Genomic DNA, 21,996 nt, shown 5'->3' with positions numbered 1-21,996 from the left:
CTTTGAATCGTTTTTAGTATTCGAACCACCCTAATTAGAATGTCAAATTCAGATTTCTGATTCGAATTTCAGATTCTGATTCAGATTCAGATTTCAGATTTCAGATTTCAGATTTCAGATTTCAGATTTCAGATTTCAGATTTCAGATTTCAGATTTCAGATTTCAGATTTCAGATTTCAGATTTCAGATTTCAGATTTCAGATTTCAGATTTCAGATTTCAGATTTCAGATTTCAGATTTCAGATTTCAGATTCAGATTTCAGATTCAGATTTCAGATTCCGATTCAGATTTCAAAACTAGATTTTAGATTTCAGATTCAGATTCAGATTTCAGAATTAGATTTCAGATCCAGATTTCAGATTTCAGATTCAGATTTCAGATTTAGATTTCAGATTCAGATTTCAGATTCAGATTTCAGATTCAGATTTCAGATTTCAGATTCAGATTTCAGATTCAGATTTCAGATTCAGATTTCAGATTCAGATTTCAGATTCAGATTTCAGATTCAGATTTCAGATTCAGATTTCAGATTCAGATTTCAGATTCAGATTTCAGATTCAGATTTCAGATTCAGATTTCAGATTCAGATTTCAGATTCAGATTTCAGATTCAGATTTCAGATTCAGATTTCAGATTCAGATTTCAGATTCAGATTTCAGATTCAGATTTCAGATTCAGATTTCAGATTCAGATTTCAGATTCAGATTTCAGATTCAGATTTCAGATTCAGATTTCAGATTCAGATTTCAGATTCAGATTTCAGATTCAGATTTCAGATTCAGATTTCAGATTCAGATTTCAGATTCAGATTTCAGATTCAGATTTCAGATTCAGATTTCAGATTCAGATTTCAGATTCAGATTTCAGATTCAGATTTCAGATTCAGATTTCAGATTCAGATTTCAGATTCAGATTTCAGATTCAGATTTCAGATTCAGATTTCAGATTCAGATTTCAGATTCAGATTTCAGATTCAGATTTCAGATTCAGATTTCAGATTCAGATTTCAGATTCAGATTTCAGATTCAGATTTCAGATTCAGATTTCAGATTCAGATTTCAGATTCAGATTTCAGATTCAGATTTCAGATTCAGATTTCAGATTCAGATTTCAGATTCAGATTTCAGATTCAGATTTCAGATTCAGATTTCAGATTCAGATTTCAGATTCAGATTTCAGATTCAGATTTCAGATTCAGATTTCAGATTCAGATTTCAGATTCAGATTTCAGATTCAGATTTCAGATTCAGATTTCAGATTCAGATTTCAGATTCAGATTTCAGATTCAGATTTCAGATTCAGATTTCAGATTCAGATTTCAGATTCAGATTTCAGATTCAGATTTCAGATTCAGATTTCAGATTCAGATTTCAGATTCAGATTTCAGATTCAGATTTCAGATTCAGATTTCAGATTCAGATTTCAGATTCAGATTTCAGATTCAGATTTCAGATTCAGATTTCAGATTCAGATTTCAGATTCAGATTTCAGATTCAGATTTCAGATTCAGATTTCAGATTCAGATTTCAGATTCAGATTTCAGATTCAGATTTCAGATTCAGATTTCAGATTCAGATTTCAGATTCAGATTTCAGATTCAGATTTCAGATTCAGATTTCAGATTCAGATTTCAGATTCAGATTTCAGATTCAGATTTCAGATTCAGATTTCAGATTCAGATTTCAGATTCAGATTTCAGATTCAGATTTCAGATTCAGATTCAGATTTCAGATTCAGATTTCAGATTCAGATTTCAGATTCAGATTTCAGATTCAGATTTCAGATTCAGATTTCAGATTCAGATTTCAGATTCAGATTTCAGATTCAGATTTCAGATTCAGATTTCAGATTCAGATTTCAGATTCAGATTTCAGATTCAGATTTCAGATTCAGATTTCAGATTCAGATTTCAGATTCAGATTTCAGATTCAGATTTCAGATTCAGATTTCAGATTCAGATTTCAGATTCAGATTTCAGATTCAGATTTCAGATTCAGATTTCAGATTCAGATTTCAGATTCAGATTTCAGATTCAGATTTCAGATTCAGATTTCAGATTCAGATTTCAGATTCAGATTTCAGATTCAGATTTCAGATTCAGATTTCAGATTCAGATTTCAGATTCAGATTTCAGATTCAGATTTCAGATTCAGATTTCAGATTCAGATTTCAGATTCAGATTTCAGATTCAGATTTCAGATTCAGATTTCAGATTCAGATTTCAGATTCAGATTTCAGATTCAGATTTCAGATTCAGATTTCAGATTCTTAAGATAAGTTAACCACCGTTAATTAATTTTGTAAATTTCAGATTCAGATTTCAGATTCAGATTTCAGATTCAGATTTCAGATTCAGATTTCAGATTCAGATTTCAGATTCAGATTTCAGATTCAGATTTCAGATTCAGATTTCAGATTCAGATTTCAGATTCAGATTTCAGATTCAGATTTCAGATTCAGATTTCAGATTCAGATTTCAGATTCAGATTTCAGATTCAGATTTCAGATTCAGATTTCAGATTCAGATTTCAGATTTCAGATTCAGATTTCAGATTCAGATTTCAGATTCAGATTTCAGATTCAGATTTCAGATTCAGATTTCAGATTCAGATTTCAGATTCAGATTTCAGATTCAGATTTCAGATTCAGATTTCAGATTCAGATTTCAGATTCAGATTTCAGATTCAGATTTCAGATTCAGATTTCAGATTCAGATTTCAGATTCAGATTTCAGATTCAGATTTCAGATTCAGATTTCAGATTCAGATTTCAGATTCAGATTTCAGATTCAGATTTCAGATTCTTAAGATAAGTTAACCACCGTTAATTAATTTTGTAAATTTCAGATTCAGATTTCAGATTCAGATTTCAGATTCAGATTTCAGATTCAGATTTCAGATTCAGATTTCAGATTCAGATTTCAGATTCAGATTTCAGATTCAGATTTCAGATTCAGATTTCAGATTCAGATTTCAGATTCAGATTTCAGATTCAGATTTCAGATTTCAGATTCAGATTTCAGATTCAGATTTCAGATTCAGATTTCAGATTCAGATTTCAGATTCAGATTTCAGATTCAGATTTCAGATTCAGATTTCAGATTCAGATTTCAGATTCAGATTTCAGATTCAGATTTCAGATTCAGATTTCAGATTCAGATTTCAGATTCAGATTTCAGATTCAGATTTCAGATTCAGATTTCAGATTCAGATTTCAGATTCAGATTTCAGATTCAGATTTCAGATTTCAGATTCAGATTTCAGATTCAGATTTCAGATTTGAGATTACAAATTCCAGATTTAAGATGTCAGATTCAAGTTTTAGATTTGAGAGTTAAAATTTAAGATTTCAGATTCAGATTTCAGATTAAAAAATATAATTTTCAGAATTAGATAACAGATTTAGATTACAAATTATAATATTTTGGACCAGAATCTAGAATCGTGTTTAGAAAAGTTGGAATTGTTTTTGAACTTGATTTAAAAAGTATTTTAATCCGTTGTCAAATATTTGTGTAAAGAACATTTGAACGCTTCTTTAAGTTTGGTATACAAATTTCTTGTAATTAACCCTTATTTTCTCTGTTGAATTTGTGATATTATAATAAAAACACTCTAATTCTCTTCACGAGGCGTCTTTATTTACAAATATTTGTCAACAAGAGTAACATTAGTCGTGGTTTACAATAAGTTGCTGATCTCCTTTCTTTTCCCAAAAATTGTGTGATCGTAATTTATTGAAATTTTTTGTTGCTCTCGAATCGATTTTTCGTCTTTTTGTTTCAACATTTTGTCAAAGACAATCGTGTGATTAGGTTTTCAGGGATATCAATTTTTTTCCAGATATTTGCTGGCTCAAATTCAAACGATTATTTTTTTATCAGTTTTAAATATGTTTCTCTATATCATGTTCTGGTAAATATATATTCTGTTATTTGTTTTTCTTTTTTTAGGAAATCCAATTGTTGATTTTATATTGATTTTAAGGAAAGACATCAATATTTAAGGCGCTCGGTTGTAAGCTGTACAATAAATGGTCTGAAGGAACGAGGTGCCCTTAATTTCGTAACATACAATATTTTAGTTGCCATTTTTTGTGCTTGATTTTCATGTGTTTCTTTCAACGTGTATAACATTAGAATCCAGCAGCGAAGCTGACATCTTAAGCTCAGATATTTTTGCAATTCGTAAGAGGAATTTAACACATTTTTTCTAAAGTACTGTTTAGAAAAGTGTGGAAAATAACTCCGTTTACTGTTATTATTTATTTAAAGGTACACTCAACGTTCAGGCATCTTTTGTGGTTTCTTTTCCGTTATTAGTCATGATCGATTGCTTTCAGCCTTTCTTACAAGATTGTTTTCAGCGTTTTATTCCTAATCGAAAACTTACGTTTAGTTATTTTGTGTATAAGCGTAGATTCTTTAATTGTTCATGTGTGTGGTACAAAGATAGCGATAGGGAGAAAGTATAAATTCGAGTTTTAAAAACAAGAAATTCGTCCTAAGGGCTAAAAAATGTAATGTTAGAGAGTACATTCTGTTCGCTTCATCTACATCGTTAAGCTACTTGTAAAAATAATACAATTCAACAGTTTTTACAATCTATAGTTTGTTCGATTTTGATTGGTGAAAACGATATTCTATAATAAATTAACTGTTCGATTATTGGGAACACATTGGCTGCTTTCGTGTTCGATCATCTGATTTACGGATCGTTTTTTGTGGAAAGCACTGGTTTAAACGTTTAAAAATCGGAAAAAACTGAATGTTTTGTGATACTTAAATCGTTACTAATCCAAATTGGTTTTTCTTAGTTGCCTGAGCCTGATTTTTTTTTATTTCTGTTGTAAATATTGTGCTATGCCAACTCTATCCAAAAAGTGTTTTCCTTAATCAATGCGAAATGAAAATGAATTTATCGATTGTTTGGTAAAAGATGGCTTCATAATCTCTAAATGGTAGTTCAAACTATCTTCCAGTGCGTTCTGCCAAACAGTCGCATTTTTCCCCAACGCAGATAATCTTTTCTCGAACGTATTGACGAAGACTAGATGCCTCATCGGCCATCAGCGGCAGACAAATTTAAAACACAGCTGCCTTAGTATCTAAAATGGCCCTTGCGGCCGCGGTAGTTGTGATAGATCCGAAGCGGCTGATAGCTTCCATTCGAGGGATGCAGTGGCTGTTGCTGGGGTGATGTGGTTTGATGACCATTGGAGTCCGGTGCCGTGATGTGCAGTGCTGACGACGATGGCATCTGGTTCAGCCGGTTGGCGCAACGAGGTGCCAGCACCAGATGATACAACAGGAAATAGATTCCGGCAACGGCACAAGCGACGATGGCCAGCACCTGGAAGGTCGTCAGCAGACAGTCCAGCTGGGTCCACGTTCCGACGAGTGCTCCGATAAACCGTCCCAGACAGAAGTGGAAAATAACCGGCAAGGCCTGGCCAGTCGTAATGATCCGTCGCGGGAAAATGTGACGCATGTAGAACACAATCGTGAGCCAGGTTAATCCAAGAGTTATGGGGTACAGGAAATCGATCACAACTCGCCACCAAACCACGTCCAAACTGGCCAGTAGGGCAAAACGTAGGATGAAGGTTGTCAGTGCTACAATCAAGATATTCGAATGGCCGCAATAGTCCACGATATTTTCAGCGTACCAAAGCGTTGGTATCACCAGAACAGCTCCCAAGATCACAAACACGCTCCAAGTCATACCGTAGTATTCGTCCCGGCCGAAGTCATGGATTTCAAAATTCTTCACCAACACTCCTTCGTAGTTATCCAAGACACTCCAGAAGGTTCCCAAAATCAGGGTGACCAAGCACAATGCTGCAGCCTCCGGAACATATCGCCTAATTGCAGACATCGGAATGGCAATCATGCCGCACTTGGTGTGCCACCACATTTCCGGTGGCGATAGTGGCATTCCAGTCGAAAAGAGCAGTACAATAGCCGCCAAAACAACAAGCGCGATATACACGTAGTATGTTTCGAACACCCACGACAGCACGAAGTAGAACAGTGCCCAGCCGATAGCTCCCCAGACAATCTGACGACCGAAGTCTCCACGGCCGGTGGAAGTTTCGCGCGTGGCGATGATCGTTGCTGCGTTTAGAAGAACGATGGCCGCCAGTGGGAAAGCGTCGGCAAACGATCGCACCAGCAGGTATGACCAAAAGGTTAGCTCCGGATCGCCTACAACCTGAAACGAAGGAGAAGTGTTAAAGGGTTCTCACTTAAAATTTTCATTCATTTTTTCTCTAGTTCAGTTTGCAACCAACCTACCACCTGAGGTGGTTTTAAAATACATTAAATCTGAACTTTTGAGAAATCTACATCATTTTTGAAGTTTATTTAAACAATAAGAAGAAATTTTAATTCAGGACAGGCACAATTTTCCCGTATGTATGGATAACGTGCCGCTATTGAGCCTACACCCATTCTGATACCTCTAGAGTTGGATGGATCAAATGCAGTACGCGATTTCTTGTGGCGTCAATTCTCCAACAAAACTATCGAAACCGGTATCTATCCTGATGCATACGTATTTTGCCCGTTTCTATAGAATTACGGACCAAACATATTAAACAACTGTGTAATCTCAACGCTCTTCGTTTCCTTAAAAAAACTACTTGTTTGTGCTATAAGCTTTTTTTACACATTGCGGACCAAAAACGAGAATTCTCGTTTTCTCGCTTGCCGTGATTGTGCTTACGCTTGCTTGGTTTAGAATTGGAACAAACTTTTGCTCATATTGTGGCGCTCCTGGTGGACAAATTTGAAAGTACTTGGCTCCCATGTGTCGGGAATTTTGTCAGCTCCACGTATGTTTTTTTGACATTCTGCAAATCGATTGCAACAATCAACATGGAAGCCGAAAGAAGAGAAAAAATGTGCACAGTCATTCGGAAAATTCATTGCGATCTGCATATAGGCTAGCTAAACAGCTGAAATTTCCCAGAAATACCGTATGGCGCGTTATCAAATGGTACCTAGAAGGAAACATTGACGACTATTTCGGAAGCCTCAAGCCAATCGTAGGAGTGGAACTGTCGATCGAAAAGTGCGTGGTAATATTTTGAATAATGTTACGAGGGATTCCAATCTGTCGGATCGTGATTTGGCCAGAAGATTCAATGCTGCCCATAGTACCGTGAGAAGAATCCGTCTCGGGAAAGGAATCAAATCGTATCGAGCTAACAAACAGCCAAATCGGACCATAAAACAGAATAGTGTGGCCAAATCCGTGCTCGGAAGCTTACGACCTGGTGCTGAGCAAGTTTGACGGGTGTCTTCTGATGGATCAAGGAACCTATGACTGGGCTGACTTCAGAAAAATTTAAGGTCAAAAATTTCCAGCCAAATTTAAATTAATTTTTGTCGAAAAATTTTCGACACAGAGATTTGCTAAATTGGCAATGGAATTTTATAACTTTTTCTATGGGTGTATATATGCACCTTAGAAATTTTTTCAATTTTTTTTTTACTTTCAGTTGCCCGCCACATTCCCCCACACCAAAAAAACTCATTTGTGTTCCCTGGACGCTTCTGTTCTCAGCATGTCGACAGCACAAAAACAATAACAAACGTGAACAAAACTCTACTCATGCTGGGAACCAATGATTTTTTTGTTCAAACTAGTTCCGGAATGGACGAGAATAAATACGATAAAAATGTTACATGTGAATCTCAGTGGATAAAATATCCTTTTAAGAGATCCATAACAAAACAAATATTTACTTGATTAAAAAAGTTAAAAAAAGGATAAACTAAATTAAACTAAGGCTGGTATGATATAAATAACAAAAACTTATATGATGGTTGATGGTTATCAAACTTGAGTTTCTTTGAGATAGAGTATTAATTTGGATTTGAAGGCAAGTAATTTTTATATAGTTTGGCAATGTATTGTATTCAGTAGGTCCAATGAACGATATTCTACATTGATCTAGAGTTGTTGTTGATATACTGCGTTGAAGGTGACGTGATTGACTAGTTTGTGCAATCGTTCTTCGATGGTAAAGCTAATATTTCTATTCGTTGCTGAATGTAAATTATCAAACACAAATAACAGGGTTAGCAGACCACACATTTTATTTAGTGGTAGAATATTATGCGACAAATTAGAATAAAGCGGGTTTGTTGAAAATAGTAAAGGAAGACCAAAAATGTTTTTCAAGCAACGATTTGGCAATGTTTGAAGGCGTGCAAGTAGAGAAATCGATGCTCGTTCCATAATGAAATGAGATAATTAATTATGGAATGAATGAAGGCGTGGTAAAATCTTAATAGTATATGACTCGGTACAAATTGTTTGATTCGCCAGAAGATTCCGCAAAGTGAAGAGACCATTCTTTCTAAATACGTAATATGGTTTTTCCAAGATAAGGTTTCATCTATCAAAAGTCCAAGGTATTTGAAATTTGAGACTTTTTCAATTACATATCTAGCGACTACTGGATCATCGTGAAAAGTTACGATTTTACGAGAGGAATGTAAAATCATGTACATATTTAGTCTTTGGAAAGTTTAAGGTGAGGAGATTTGCATTGAAATACTTCAAAAGGACCCTAAGATCGTCTTCGATTTGTTTGACAATATGTCCTGGACATTTTCTTGAATGAAAAAGTGCTGTATCATCCGCAAAAAGCCTCGGAACGCCATGTAGAGAAAGTTTTAGAATGTCGTTGACATAAAAAAGAAGCAGCAATGGTCCAATATTACTCCCTTGGGGAACTTCCGTATCCATGTTTTGTAACGAATTATATGTGTTATCAATGGAAACATATTGTTTCCTGTCTGTTAGATAGCTGCGAATTGTATCATTCGCGATTCCATGTATCCCATAGGAGTCAAGTTTGCGCAACAGGATGTCATGATTAAGTGTATCAAACTTTTTTTAGATCTAAAAATAAAGCTCCTAACAAATTTTTAGAGCCGCTTAACCGATCAGTCTAAAATTTGGTATAATGATGTAATTGGACATGAAAAAAATCGAGGCCTTTCTAAGGTAATAGTTTCGTGCCCTTCTTACCTAAGAAAAGGGACCTTCCCATACAACTTTCGTTTTAATTCCCACGAACCAAAAGTCATGGCCAGACGTGCGTAAACTCGCTTCGGAATAAATCGTTCTGCTGATTTCTTCCGAGTTCAACGCGTTCCAATCGTTCCAATTATTACGCCAATATGCACAAAACGAAAAGAACAGTTCTGCATTGGTGTTTTCTAAGCATCGCAGAAACAAAATAAAACAACGAAACAATAGAACGAAGCCTACCGAACACAACGTGCGAACCAAAGTTCGTTGCCGACAAACGGAGGGAACAGTACCTCGCATCACCCTTTCGTTCATTTCTCGTTCTCGTACTCTTGTCCCTACCACTTTTAGCCACACCCCGCTGCGTTCATGATGAATCTAGTATGGTGGTCTCACTTTGGCACTGTTGGCTCGCTGTTGGCTGGCTGGGATGCCAGGTGTTCTGATTTTTTTTAAAACACGGAGTTCATTGAATACTCAAATCATTTCTTTGTTTCCGGAAGTCTAATTTAAATAAAATGAAATAAACTGAAACCCATTTTGGTTTTAAATCTTTTGATCTTTGGTCTACGATAAGCTTGTGCACAGACATGCATAGTCTTTTTGTTCCAATTTTTCTGATTTTTCATTCAAACACTTGGCATCCCTGGACCCCCAGGCTTAACGTGCGATTTGGCATTTGAGACCACCATACTAGATCCATCATGGCTGCGTTGTCCGAATGATGTGATCGACTACATGAGTTTGAATTTTGTATTCGCAGAAAATTCTGTGACTGGTGAATAAAAAATCAGGCTACGTCGAAGTAACGGAAATTTCTCTCTTATATCGTATTCGTTTTTACCACCCGAAAGTGTTGCACCATCCACGCCGAAAACGAGCATGAATCGAGTTTTGCCCTCACCTTCGCTGGTGTGCGTGAAATCGGCAGTGTCAACAGAAAATATCAAGCTGTCAAAAATCCATTACAGCTGGTATTTGTTTTTGTTTGATTTCGATAATTGAAATCAAATTGATCATTGTCTTGTAAAAAATATGAAAATTTTCTCATGAATTTATGTATTATGTTGAATTGTGAAGATTTCAGATTAATTTTATAAGAAAGGCTTGCTTAGTAGATTCGCCTCTGGCCCTGATGATAATTGCAATACCAGCTGATACTGGGTGGTCTTTGTTTGCTGCTGCTGGACTGGAGTTACCCCAGCTTGAAGGTTCCGATATTTTCTCTTGAGAGTAACGTTTATTCCTCGCAAATGTTTCAGAATACAAGAAAAAATTGTTGGTAGTCAAAACGGCGAACTTGGTACGCGGAAGTCCGGGGAAAGAATTTTGATAGAGGACCGAAAAGAACGGGACCCAAGCCACCGATGCGTGTGCCGTCTCAAACTACCTTTTTGAAGGTCAACGGATTGAAATCTGAAACTTGACGCAATCGGGTATCGTCACCCTGAAGCACAGTTTTTTCCCAATTTTCACGCACTCGGGGGCTTCCACGCTGGAAACTGGGGCTTGTTGCAGGGTAGCTTCGAAGCAACTTTACGCGTCTAGCTGCGCGAGACCAATTTCTGGGGCACGACCGAGCAGGAGATCTCCTCGGTTTGGGCGGTTCCGCCAGATCTTTGGGTTGAACTTTTTGCACTCGGATTTGCTGTCCTTCTTGGGCATCGCCTGGAACCGATTGCATCCTCCATTTTTGCTTAAAGATGAAAACGGGCGACTCTTGCTAGCTTTCCGGCTGTCTCCAGTTGTGGTATAGAAATAAATCAGACCAGCTGATATTTGTTTACATCGGGAAGCAAGACCTGTCTAAATTCACGATAGTATTGGTGAGAGCGCAAGCAACACCGAATATTTTCAGAGTGTTCCACCTAGGATTGGTCGATCTTGGATCGATCCTTGGAGGATCGATCTTTTCAACTCCGATTTTCGATTTTTGGATCGATTCTGCGGCCAGGAAAAGATCGATTAGATCAGTTTATTTTCGATTCGATCTTTTTTTCTCGTTTAGGGGAAATAAGAGCATAATGGCCACATTAAGGAGGACGCTTCTTTAACCATAGAAAACAGCTATAATATGTGAGTTACATCATTGTTTCGTGTTCAGACACTAAAAAATCAATTTCCTAACTGAATGAAACTTGAAAAAAGTAGACATAAACGTTTAAAAATGCATTTTAAATTTATGTGCCGAAATCTGAAAATCAGTCACTGTAGGGGCACCATAGACACCATCAATCGGGGCAAGATGATCAGTTTCTGCCGTAGAATCTAGCAGCGAATTTAATTTGATGGAGTCAACTGAATTATACACTTGACTTCTTTACATCTGACGATTTACTTATTGGTTATGTGTCGGAGAGATAATCAGAAAACTCGAATTTTTTTTTTCATTTAGCATTCATGATCAGTTAAAAAATAATTTTAGAAATTTTCAATTTATTTCAATACAATTTTGCAAATTATTTTCAAACTTTGTGAATTAGGTGCAGAAAGGTGTTTGTGATTGATTTAGAATAAAAAAATTTGCAAGAATTTGCTAATCTTAAGAAATAACAGCGATTTTCTAAAAATTACTTTTATCAAAAAATAAATTAATTTGTTTTTTGATTTTTTTTCTGCATATTTTTTTATAACTCTAATATACATAAGACAATCTTAATAGAAATACCTGGAAATAATTTCTTTTAATCTCTTGAATATTTCTTGTCAGTACATTTCTTAAAAAATATCAAAGCGGTTCCGAGATTTTTGGATTTTGATTGGTGTTGATTTTAAACATTTACTCCGGTTCACCTTACATAAAAGCACCTAAAATTTTATTCTCTTCATATGTAGAAGGATTATACAAATTTGAAATTTTGTGTCTCTTTTTGCATATTTTTTAATAAAAAGCAGTTTCCTCTTGTTACAAATGGAAAAGATCGATTAATCGGAGATCGATTTTCAAGCTCCGATTTTTTAGATGGATCGATCCCGGAACCATTCATCTGAATCGATCTTGTAGATCGATCTTTTACCAAAGATCGAGCAATCCTAGTTCCACCGTCCAAATTATGGTGCACTACCAGTGGACCACTCATCCTGAAAACGAGCATGAAAACAGCAAAAAGTGCACTACCGGTAGTGCACCGATGCACCATCAAACGAAAATGAATTCTCTATAAGTGACGACCGTTTGTTTTTTTTGGTCGTCGATCCACATTTTCATTTCAGCAATCGTATCTAATGCAGTTCCTTACAACCCTTTTTGGAATCCCAGCAAACATTTTTGTAGACTGTTTTGAATTACGCTCCATATACATTATAAAAAGATCGTTTGAACGTTGAAAAATCAGCATTTACCTACCAAAGTGGAGGCATACATAAATTTCAATTCATTCTTAAGCGACAAAAACTACACCAAATGGGCGCTATTCGATACCTTATTTGTACCTATCGGAAGAATGCAAGAGAGCGCAAGATTTTGCTCTCTATCTCATAGCCTTCAAATCGTTGCCAGTGGCAATATTTTCGAGTTCTTTCACTGGTCAATATTACTCAATTCCCATCTGGGGGAGGAAGACTGAAATTTTCTGCATCGTTTTTTTACTGTTCGGCAAAACGCCAGCAATTGTTGAAAAGATTTGTAATCGTTCGAATTTTAACTTTAGATGATCAGTTTCGTGTTGCGAGTCACGTAACTCAGTGCTCAGTGTTTGGGTGCTAAATTTAGATTTAGCTAAATTTTTAGAACAACAATTAATCAAACCATTTTTATTTATCAGCTTCAAAACTTTGACGAAATTTGAGCGACTTAATACGCCATATCATGCAAAAATTTTCCAGAGCAAAACAAAACCTAATTAAATCATTGTTTTATACAAAACAAGTGCTTTTCAGCATCAAACAAGTTCTATTAAAAATCACTAAATAAGACTGGTCGGTAGATTAATGAGAGAAATTTGACGTTTGAAAGATTTTTTTCTTTTTTTAATCAGTCTTCCTCCCCCAGAGTTCCCATCTGATTTTTAGCCATCTGGATGCACTGCTGGTTGCAGAGAGAACATGACGCTGATTTTCTCACTTGAAGCCCGTGCGGGAGCAAAATCATTTCAAAACTTACAAACATGGCGGCCTTTCTATCATATCATATCCAAACTGATTTCAGACGACATTTTATACGATCTTTTCACTATGCAGTTGTATACCATTTTAAAAGACTTAAATTATTATTTCTGATACGATTTCATGTTTGCTGGGATAAAACCTGTCCGAATACACGTGTCTCCCGACAATCACCAAGTTTCAAGAGTCTCTCTACTCTGAAAGTTTGCTATCATGGGTTTTTTCGGTGAGCCTGATATCTTCCTTTAGAACGCATCCAGCTTTCCACTGATATTATCGCTTGTCGCTAGGATAACAAATATAGCTCGCCTAAGTGAAAATAACTTTACATCAGTCCACAGAGATTACACATTGTTTATGTTAATGTCACTTTTATTGACATTTTGGCCGAAGAGATCGCGTCTTATATTATAATTTTGATAATAAGCTATATTTACTAACTGAGTCTCTAATAATTTCAATTTAATACACTACTTACCCTCATACAAATACTCTCGGCCAGCACACTCTCGTCATTTTTGTACGGCTCATGAACCTCGCACTCGATCTTCGGGGTACAGTTGGACGAATTGATCAACAGCTTCATCCAGGCGACCTGTTTCTCGGGAATATTACACGAAAAGCCATCCAACGGATATCGACACCATTCGGCGCTGTGCGTTTCATTCTCGTCGTTCACTGCACTACGAAGGATGGTTTTGAAACTTAGAGATTCGGTGGCCGTGGTGTAGGCGTGGCATACTTCCGTTTTCGGATCTCCCTTACGTTCGCAGATGTGCGGCACCGGGATCGGCGTGTTGTCCACCTCAACCTTCGGCATTTCCAGATGAGCCGGAACGACTTCCAGCGCTTCGTCCAGCAGATCGTACTCGTCATCCTCGATGGAGCTTTCGGTTGATGGACCTACCGTTACACCTTTGGTGTACGGATGGTTTAGATTTTGAAACTCAATCGGCTTCTGGCAGGTATACGAGCAGTTTGTTAGTTTGAGATCACCGACCTAAAATTAAAAAAAAAGCGGTTGAAGTAAGTTATACTTTTTAATTCTAAATTGACCAACCTTCTCCCGCTTCCACTGGTAGCAGGTTTTTTCCTCGGAACACCGTTGCTGGAATATGATGGCCCCATCGAGATCGCACGCAAAGCTGACCTGCGATCGGCTCGACTCCTGTCGTTCCACGTGAGGAACGGCAAAGAACAGAATGGAGTACAGGATGGCCGATACGATCATGCAGAACGATGCCATAAAGCGGAGCCGCTTGCCGTAGGATGATCCATTGGTGCCCGCTAGTCGATCCGCTAGCGGGGCGAAGATCAATGGTCCCAAGACGGCAATTAGCGGGGCTACTATTGAGATTATTTGAGATTCCTTATAGTTGAGACCGGTGAGGGTCATGTGTCGCTGCAGGAACGGGTGCAAACATCCTAGGGCTGAAAAGAAAATGAAAGGAAATCAGTTGGTAAGTACAAATTATCAAAATGTCAAAACGGAGTGTTAAATCGGAAAAAAAATCAAAAAAGTGAAGAGATGGTAAAAGCAAATCCATTCAAGAATTTTGTTTGATTCTAAATATCTGGTTCGAACTTCAAACAAATATTTTATTCATTAAGATAAAATTATTCAAAAATTTGTCTTTATACAAGAATAATGAAAGTTATTACAAATTACGTGAATTTTTGAGTGATTTTACGAATAATGTGATTTAAACTGAGCAAAAAGCCGTCTCAGTCAAGCTAGCCTGAATTGATGCGGTAGTTTGTATCATTTGAAAAAAAAATCATATCCAAAGCTCGTTTTCTAATTGGTGTGCTTTGGAGACGGTTTTTTTTCTATAATATTTTTGCGAGAGTAATTTATGGGAAAAAAATTAATAAACAAATTTTTGATCGTTTTGATTATTCATTAGTTCTTCTAAATTAGAAGTTTTTCGTTTTTAATCTTAACTATTTTAAAAACGTGATTAAATCATTCAAATCGTAATTGAAAAAAAAAGTATAATGAAGCTTTAAGTAAAAAATATAGAAATAACTTTCATAGATGTTCGAAACCTTGATTTACTCAACATTCTACACAGTAAACGAAAATTACCGAGTTCGGTAATTTTTTTACCGAAATCCTAACATGTGTAAATCGTTAAAATTGTTCGGTAATTTTTTCGGTAAAAAATAAACGAACATCGGTAAATCGATTCTTCATTTACCGATGTTCGTTTATTTTTTACCGAAAAAATTACCGAACAAATTAACGATTTACACATGTTAGGATTTCGGTAAAAAAATTACCGAACTCGGTAATTTTCGTTTACTGTGTAGTAGATTTGGCTTTTTTATTTGAGGGTGGATTGCCTATTTTTAGGAAAACTTTCTTTAAAAAATTTAAACTTTAAACATATCAAATATGCTAAACCAACTAAACTCTTGAGCGAATTCAAAGATTTTGTCCATCGATGGAAAAAATATAAAGTTTTCAAAAGTGAAAGTAAAACATTCAAATTTTGGTTTTCAAGTCAGATTCTTGCAAACCCAAATTCAAAATTTTAGTTCAAAATTTGAAAAACTGCAATTTCAAAAAAACTGATCGATACACCTAGAAAATATGAAATTCTCGACCAATTTTTTAACGTGAAGATTACATGTTTCTTTATTGGCAAAAATTCTTCATTTAAAATCAATTCCAAAACTGATATCAGGTGGATGGTTTTTTCATAAATAGATATCGTTTGTTATATGATTTAAATCGCCGTAATTTGTATGATTATAATTTTAATGGCATGTGCGGCGGAATGAAAACTAGAGAGAATTTATTTTATAGAATTTGAAAGAAAGGTGGATAGACAGGCATTAGTGCGCCAATAGGAGAAAGCTTGATAGGTGTTGAAATTTTAGGCTAGAGGGCATGTTGATGAAAAGCTCCCATGAATTGCTCGCGGGAGCTATCTTTCTCCTATTGGCGCACTAATACCTGTCTATCCACCTTTCTTTCAAATTCTATAAAATAAATTCTCTCTAGTTTTCATTCCGCCGCACATGCCATTAAAATTATAATCATAAATAGATATCAGTTGTATTATAAATCAAACTTAAAATTAAAACCAAATTTTACTTAATTTGTGATTTTCTTGACAATTGAACTCCTCTATGGAATAGTCATCTTGATATTTTTATGTTGATTGAAAAACTCGTTTACCATCGAAATCGGCACTTGATTTTTTTTTATATCGATCCTAAATTTGAATCCTGAGTCTGCATTCAAAAATTGAATTTTGGATCAGTTTCCGAATTTCAATGCGTTTTCTTAATCTTAGTTCTAAATCAGAAATTAATAGTGAACCAAGATGTGAAATATGCTTCAGAGCCTTCAACCATGAATCTATAATTAAAATTTAAAAGTTTTGGATTTCATTCATTATTTCATTTCTTTTCATCCGACTTGTGAATCTGAATTTAAATATGAGTTACGAATGAAGATCTGGTTTCGAGTTTTCAGTTCTGGATCGCCATTTTGAAGCTTGTCTGTAACTGAGTTTCACAGAAGAATTAGGTTCAAGAATTTCGAATCTTAAAACGAGACAAATACCCAGGACAGTTTCTGATAACCTTTTTCTTCCAAATTCTGAAAATTATCATATAAATTACGTGTACGTTTCGGTGGTCGAGTGGTTAGCGTAGTAAGACGGTAATCGCTGGTCCACTGATGGCATGGGTTCGATTCCCATCGCGGTACTGGATGTTAAATTAGGCTTGCCAGATGGTTTGCAAAAAAAGCGGGACATTTTGAGAAAAAAAGCGGGACACAGCATAAAAAAGCGGGACATTTTTAAATCTGTTAGAAAAAGTCATGAAATGAGAGTATTAGAGCGCTGCAAAGCATGACTTGTTGCTCCCTAATGTTTTTTCTATGCCTTTTAGGTCTCCAAGCATCAGTGTAAAATTTGAGATGATTTGGTTGAATCCTGAGTTAGCGCGACGCTTTTCAATTTTGTATCGAAATTTGAATGGAAGAAGAATATTTTGCACATTAATTCATCCAAAAAATTCAAGTTAGATTGAAATGAAGATGGTCTTTGACTTTTGGTTTTGACTATTATCAGGCTTCATTTATTGCTAACACAACAAGCAGCTAAGCATTTCATGAACAAAGTTATAACCATTTCAATCAAAAAATCTGAATCCATTGAATTTTTTTAAATGGCAAACTTTACTTGCTAGAGTTTTTAATAATTTCATTAAATGTTTTTGTGAAGGTTATATAAATCAATAAATTCCATGGCTATGCAAAGCAGTTTTTTCAATTTTCTTTCTCATCCAACGTTTACACAACTTTCAAATAGGCAGTCAAAATTGCGGAAATATAAAAAAAAAATATTTTGAAAAAAATAATTTTATATACTTTTGAATATCTTTTCTGGGGTACAAGTTCTGTTTGCGCTTTGTTCACATGAATTGGACAGCAAGAATCAAGGAATATTTTTCATCCAGAGTTATATTTTTGTAACTTTCAGTACATTCCTGGAAATATTGGAATGAAAAAAATTGTATATGTATGTATGTATGTATGTATGTAGTAAAACCCACCAGTGGCTGAGGTCTTCTGACCCGAGTCGGTACGGGAAGTCTCGATCGCACATTCAAATATTGTTGATGCTTAACTCATCAACAATAATTGCAGCACTACCAAGGGGTCCGTTACCACTGGTTTGGGACAGGTTTGACTCATCTCACTCCCTTCCAACTGTTCGAAACAAATAAAGATTTCTCAAAAGGTTCCAAAGTATCCTTATCAGGATTCCAAATTTGCCGAGATACTCCGGCTGGCTTGAACCCACAATCCATTGTATATCAGTTTTCCGATCGTTCAATGCCCTGTCCAACCCCCCACAAATCCCCTTGAATAGAGTTAAGCTATTTTGAATGTATGAATATATAAAAAAATATTTACACATTTTAACATCTTACCTCTTTATCATTTAAAAGGATACTTTTTCTAAAACATTAATTATTTGCTCTCGTTTGTTGTTTAACATTTCAATTCACATTTCTGCAGCTTTTTTGTTATCAGCTATCCATTTGATTAACTCAAAATATAAATACTTGATACTAATTTATAAAATTTAAAGAAGTTGCCGAGAAAATGTTTCATTCAGATATCTTATTGAACGATGGTGTGCAGAAAATAAAAACCATAAAGGATAGTTTTGTGCATAATTTCTAACAATCAAAGCAATCGAAACCTGTTCGAATGACACCAGCTTCTAGAAACAGACTATAAGATATCTATCCGTGACAACATTATTGATTACACGATATGGGCATAATCAATGTGTGAAACATAATTTAAAAAAAAATACAGCAGCCAAAGCCGTGTTTGCATGGAGAGTGAAAATGTTCATGGATTAGCAAAAAATAGGAAAGCTCTCACCGAGTTTTCGTGCGTTTGTCGTCCTTGAGCCTGACGATCTTCGCATTATGGCAGTCATTTTCATCGGATTCTCTTCTTTTTGTACACTACAAATCACACGAACGTTTTTCAATTTCACCACACACGTTAGCTCTTCTGAACAACACAAGGAAGTTTTTCTTTTCTTTCAAATTCCAATTAATTTTTCATTCACAACGCGGAACAGAAAAAAAAAACACGTCCGAACCTTTACAAGGCCTACTCCGAATCCTATTGGAATGAAAAAAATTGTATATCCACACAAATTTCCATACAAAATTTAAACTCGTTGCGCTAATTCACGACTGCATGGATCGCTACCAAAAATTTGATTGTTATTTATGGCACCAAAAAAAATAGGGGAGTTGTAAAAATTAAAGAATTTGTATTTTAATACAAAGCTTGCAGCGGTCTTGCTTGTATGTTTTTGATTGGATAAAAAAGTATACTTTTTACTTGAATATAAAATCTTAGAAATCGGCTACATAGTTGCTTAGTTGCATAGCAATAGTTGGTAAAACACTGATTTCAAACCCAGGAGTGAACATCGAACAAAATTTGAGCTTTTTTCATGCTTTTCGCAGAAAGCATCTTTAGTGAAAAGAAGTGAAAATAACACAAAGATGTTAAAACAATTGTGATTGAAAATCAAATAAAATCAATGATTTTGGCAACATATTTTAACGAATTGAAAAGCTACATAAAAAGCCATATCTTGGCGCTCAAAGTTTGATAGACTGCTATCTGAAATTTAGTGATATGTATGTATCGAAGAGATGAGGTACGTTCTTGAAGAATTAATATTTCCTTCAAAATTAAATCTCCTGAGTTTTCGTGTTATGTAAATATCAATCAGTTTGTTGCAGTTTGAATATAACAATGAAATAAAATTTTAGAAAACTTTTTTTTCTCGACAACTTGGTTGAGAAAAAACGGGACATTTTGACTAAAAAGCGGGACGGTGGGACATTTTGGAAAAAAAGCGGGACATGTCCCGCTTTTGCGGGACGGATGGCAACCCTATGTTAAATGTTAATCTTAAGTTGTCCACGTCATTTATTCAGTCTGTAAAGCCTAAATCAGCTAAGACAGTGTATGTCTTTTAACATTTTAAAAATGAAATTCATGGATCAAAAATCGAAAACTAGATACAGAATCCAAAATATGAAAACAGAAACACAATTATGATTTAGACAGTATGGAACCAGAATATCCGAAATTAATTTAATATCATTTATAATTTTATATAAAGATCTGAAACTCAATCAACAAGTGAGAAAGTTTTGAAAAACTGTTGAAGAATTCTCATCCTGGGATTAGTTTCTGAGGTTTTGGCATCAGTCAAGTTTGTTACTTTCAAACAACCTAGTCAAATCATCAAAATTTGATTGAGAATTATAAACTGAGTGTAGAGTAAAAAACTTCGCTTAATTTTCCTGGATCTCCCTAGATTTAAAAAAAAAATGGGAGAAGCCAGATCCGGTCCGGTTGCCCGGATATCGAAGAAAAAGGCCCAGTTTTTCTAGGATTATTCTCAACTTTTTCGATATTTCGAATTTTCAGTTTGTTTTAGTGAAAACAAATTCTTGTGCATTTTTTAAAATTTGAAATAAGATTTGAACGCCGCTGATGTGTCTTGGTTATAATCATTTTCTGCGTGTTTTCTTTCCGGGATTTCTCTTGCCTTTCTGTGGAAAATACGTAGATTTTGGCTGGATTAGCCGAGATATTAACCGGTTTTGAGTTTTGATTTGAGAATCCCAATGCTTGGATTTGCCCGGCCTGGATACGTACAGAAAAGTTCTGGAAAGCCTACTCAATAAATAGCGGATAGAAAAAAGTTAATGTTCAGATACATGAAATTCAAATACAAAACTCCAAATCGAAGAATTGAGTATTACTAATTAAAGTTATATTTAGTTATATTATTTTTAGTTATATTTTTTTTTTGATAATTTAAAAGTATCCTTAAACTGATTTTGCCAGTTCAAATGTACTGTTTCTCTATGATTTGTCACAAATTCACATTACATTATTCCAGATTTATCCTGGTCAAACCACATTTTTTCCAATAATCTAAGCTTTAGCAAGCATTGATGGATAATATACAATGTATCGGATTGCATTTTTCATTCAATTGGACACGCACAGTACTGAAGAATAACATGTGACATAAAATAAGATATTTGAATTTTCCATATGCATAAAATTCTGAAGACACGTTTGCCTGATGCCATGAATTTTGAAAATTCTACCAGTTGTTAGGAGCATAATTTTTGAAGATTAAAATTTTCAATTACATACATTTTAGTTTTTTTTTTGTTTCGATTATAGTCGTTTTGCCATATTTATGGCATGCGCGACTTTATCAACGTTACGGAACAACTGTGTTCAATGTTTACTCTTGGGCTCGAACTCGCGGACATCGGCTCTGGAAACATCAGACTTGCCAGCTGAGCTATATCACAAGCCCATATAAATTTTAGTTGAATTTTACCTTATACTTCTAGAATTGGGAAAGGATAAGCTAGATCTGGGAAATAAAATTTCTCTTTACTTTTTTTAAAGCTTTTCTTTGCCGAAGAAATTATAAATATTCTGCTTTTATAAATATATTCAAATCTTTCACTACAACGTCATGCAAAGTATTCATTCAAGCTTTAAAGGGTGATAGGTCAAAATTTGGTCAATATCAACTTGACGTATTTTTTTCAATTTTGCATTTAAAAAACCTGAACACCCTTCATTTTGAAGGTGTGTGTGTGTAGAATGTTGCTCCTATTTTGATATTGGAATTCACACTTCAGTTGTCAAAATGCCGTCCTAGGAAGAAGAGCAGCGTATCAAAAGTTACAGCCAGGAAGTCTGGATCGGGGGGAAATCGAAAACCGGAAGCCGCTGAGACGACGAAGAGAGTTGCCGGTAGTTTCAAGCGAAACCCTAACCTCTCTCTCCGAGATGCCGCAAATAAGCTGGGTGTATCGTCTACAACCGTGCATCGAGCCAAAAAACGAGCCGGACTATCGACTCTCAAGAACAAGGCAATTCGGATTTGGAAAAGCGGAAGCCTAACTGAATATTTTTCCTGAATTTTATACTTATTTAACTTGAAAAAGAAATTTAATTTGATTTTTTAAATAAACGATTTCACCGATTTACACGCGTCTCCCTTGACCAAATTTTGACCGTATCACCCTTTATATGCATTTAAAACTTTCTTGACTCGATATTTGCCAACGACTTTATATTGATATACAATCGAATCATGTTAGAAGGGGGATCGCAGCAAGTCATGCTCGAGCATGGACGTGTTATCTTTTCGCCATCTTGTTTCTCCCGTTTGTTTTCTCGCGAATTAGAATATACTGTGAATTTTAACTATTTCGGGACTTCTGTTGCGATCGAA

At 35.3% G+C, this 21,996-nt stretch overlaps 1 protein-coding gene across 4 annotated transcripts in view; it reads right to left on the bottom strand.

The window, feature by feature from the left end:
* Positions 1 to 3,639: 3,639 nt before the first annotated feature.
* The window catches only part of LOC129745644 (uncharacterized), a 190,375-nt gene continuing 172,018 nt past the window's right edge, over positions 3,640 to 21,996 (bottom strand). For all 4 annotated transcript variants that reach the window (XM_055738861.1, XM_055738860.1, XM_055738862.1 and 1 more), the window contains 3 exons: positions 14,214 to 14,584; positions 13,632 to 14,153; positions 3,640 to 6,214 (listed from right to left, as the gene is read on the bottom strand). In XM_055738861.1, coding sequence (XP_055594836.1) covers positions 5,102 to 6,214; positions 13,632 to 14,153; positions 14,214 to 14,584 — 2,006 coding nt within the window. In that variant the 3' untranslated portion in view covers positions 3,640 to 5,101. The remainder of the gene's footprint in view (positions 6,215 to 13,631; positions 14,154 to 14,213; positions 14,585 to 21,996) is intronic.

This window comes from Uranotaenia lowii, chromosome 2 (assembly GCF_029784155.1).
Source record: "Uranotaenia lowii strain MFRU-FL chromosome 2, ASM2978415v1, whole genome shotgun sequence".
Taxonomy (NCBI): Eukaryota; Metazoa; Arthropoda; class Insecta; order Diptera; family Culicidae; genus Uranotaenia; species Uranotaenia lowii.
Note: the sequence above shows the minus strand (reverse complement) of the source record. Positions and strands in the feature narration are given on the sequence as shown.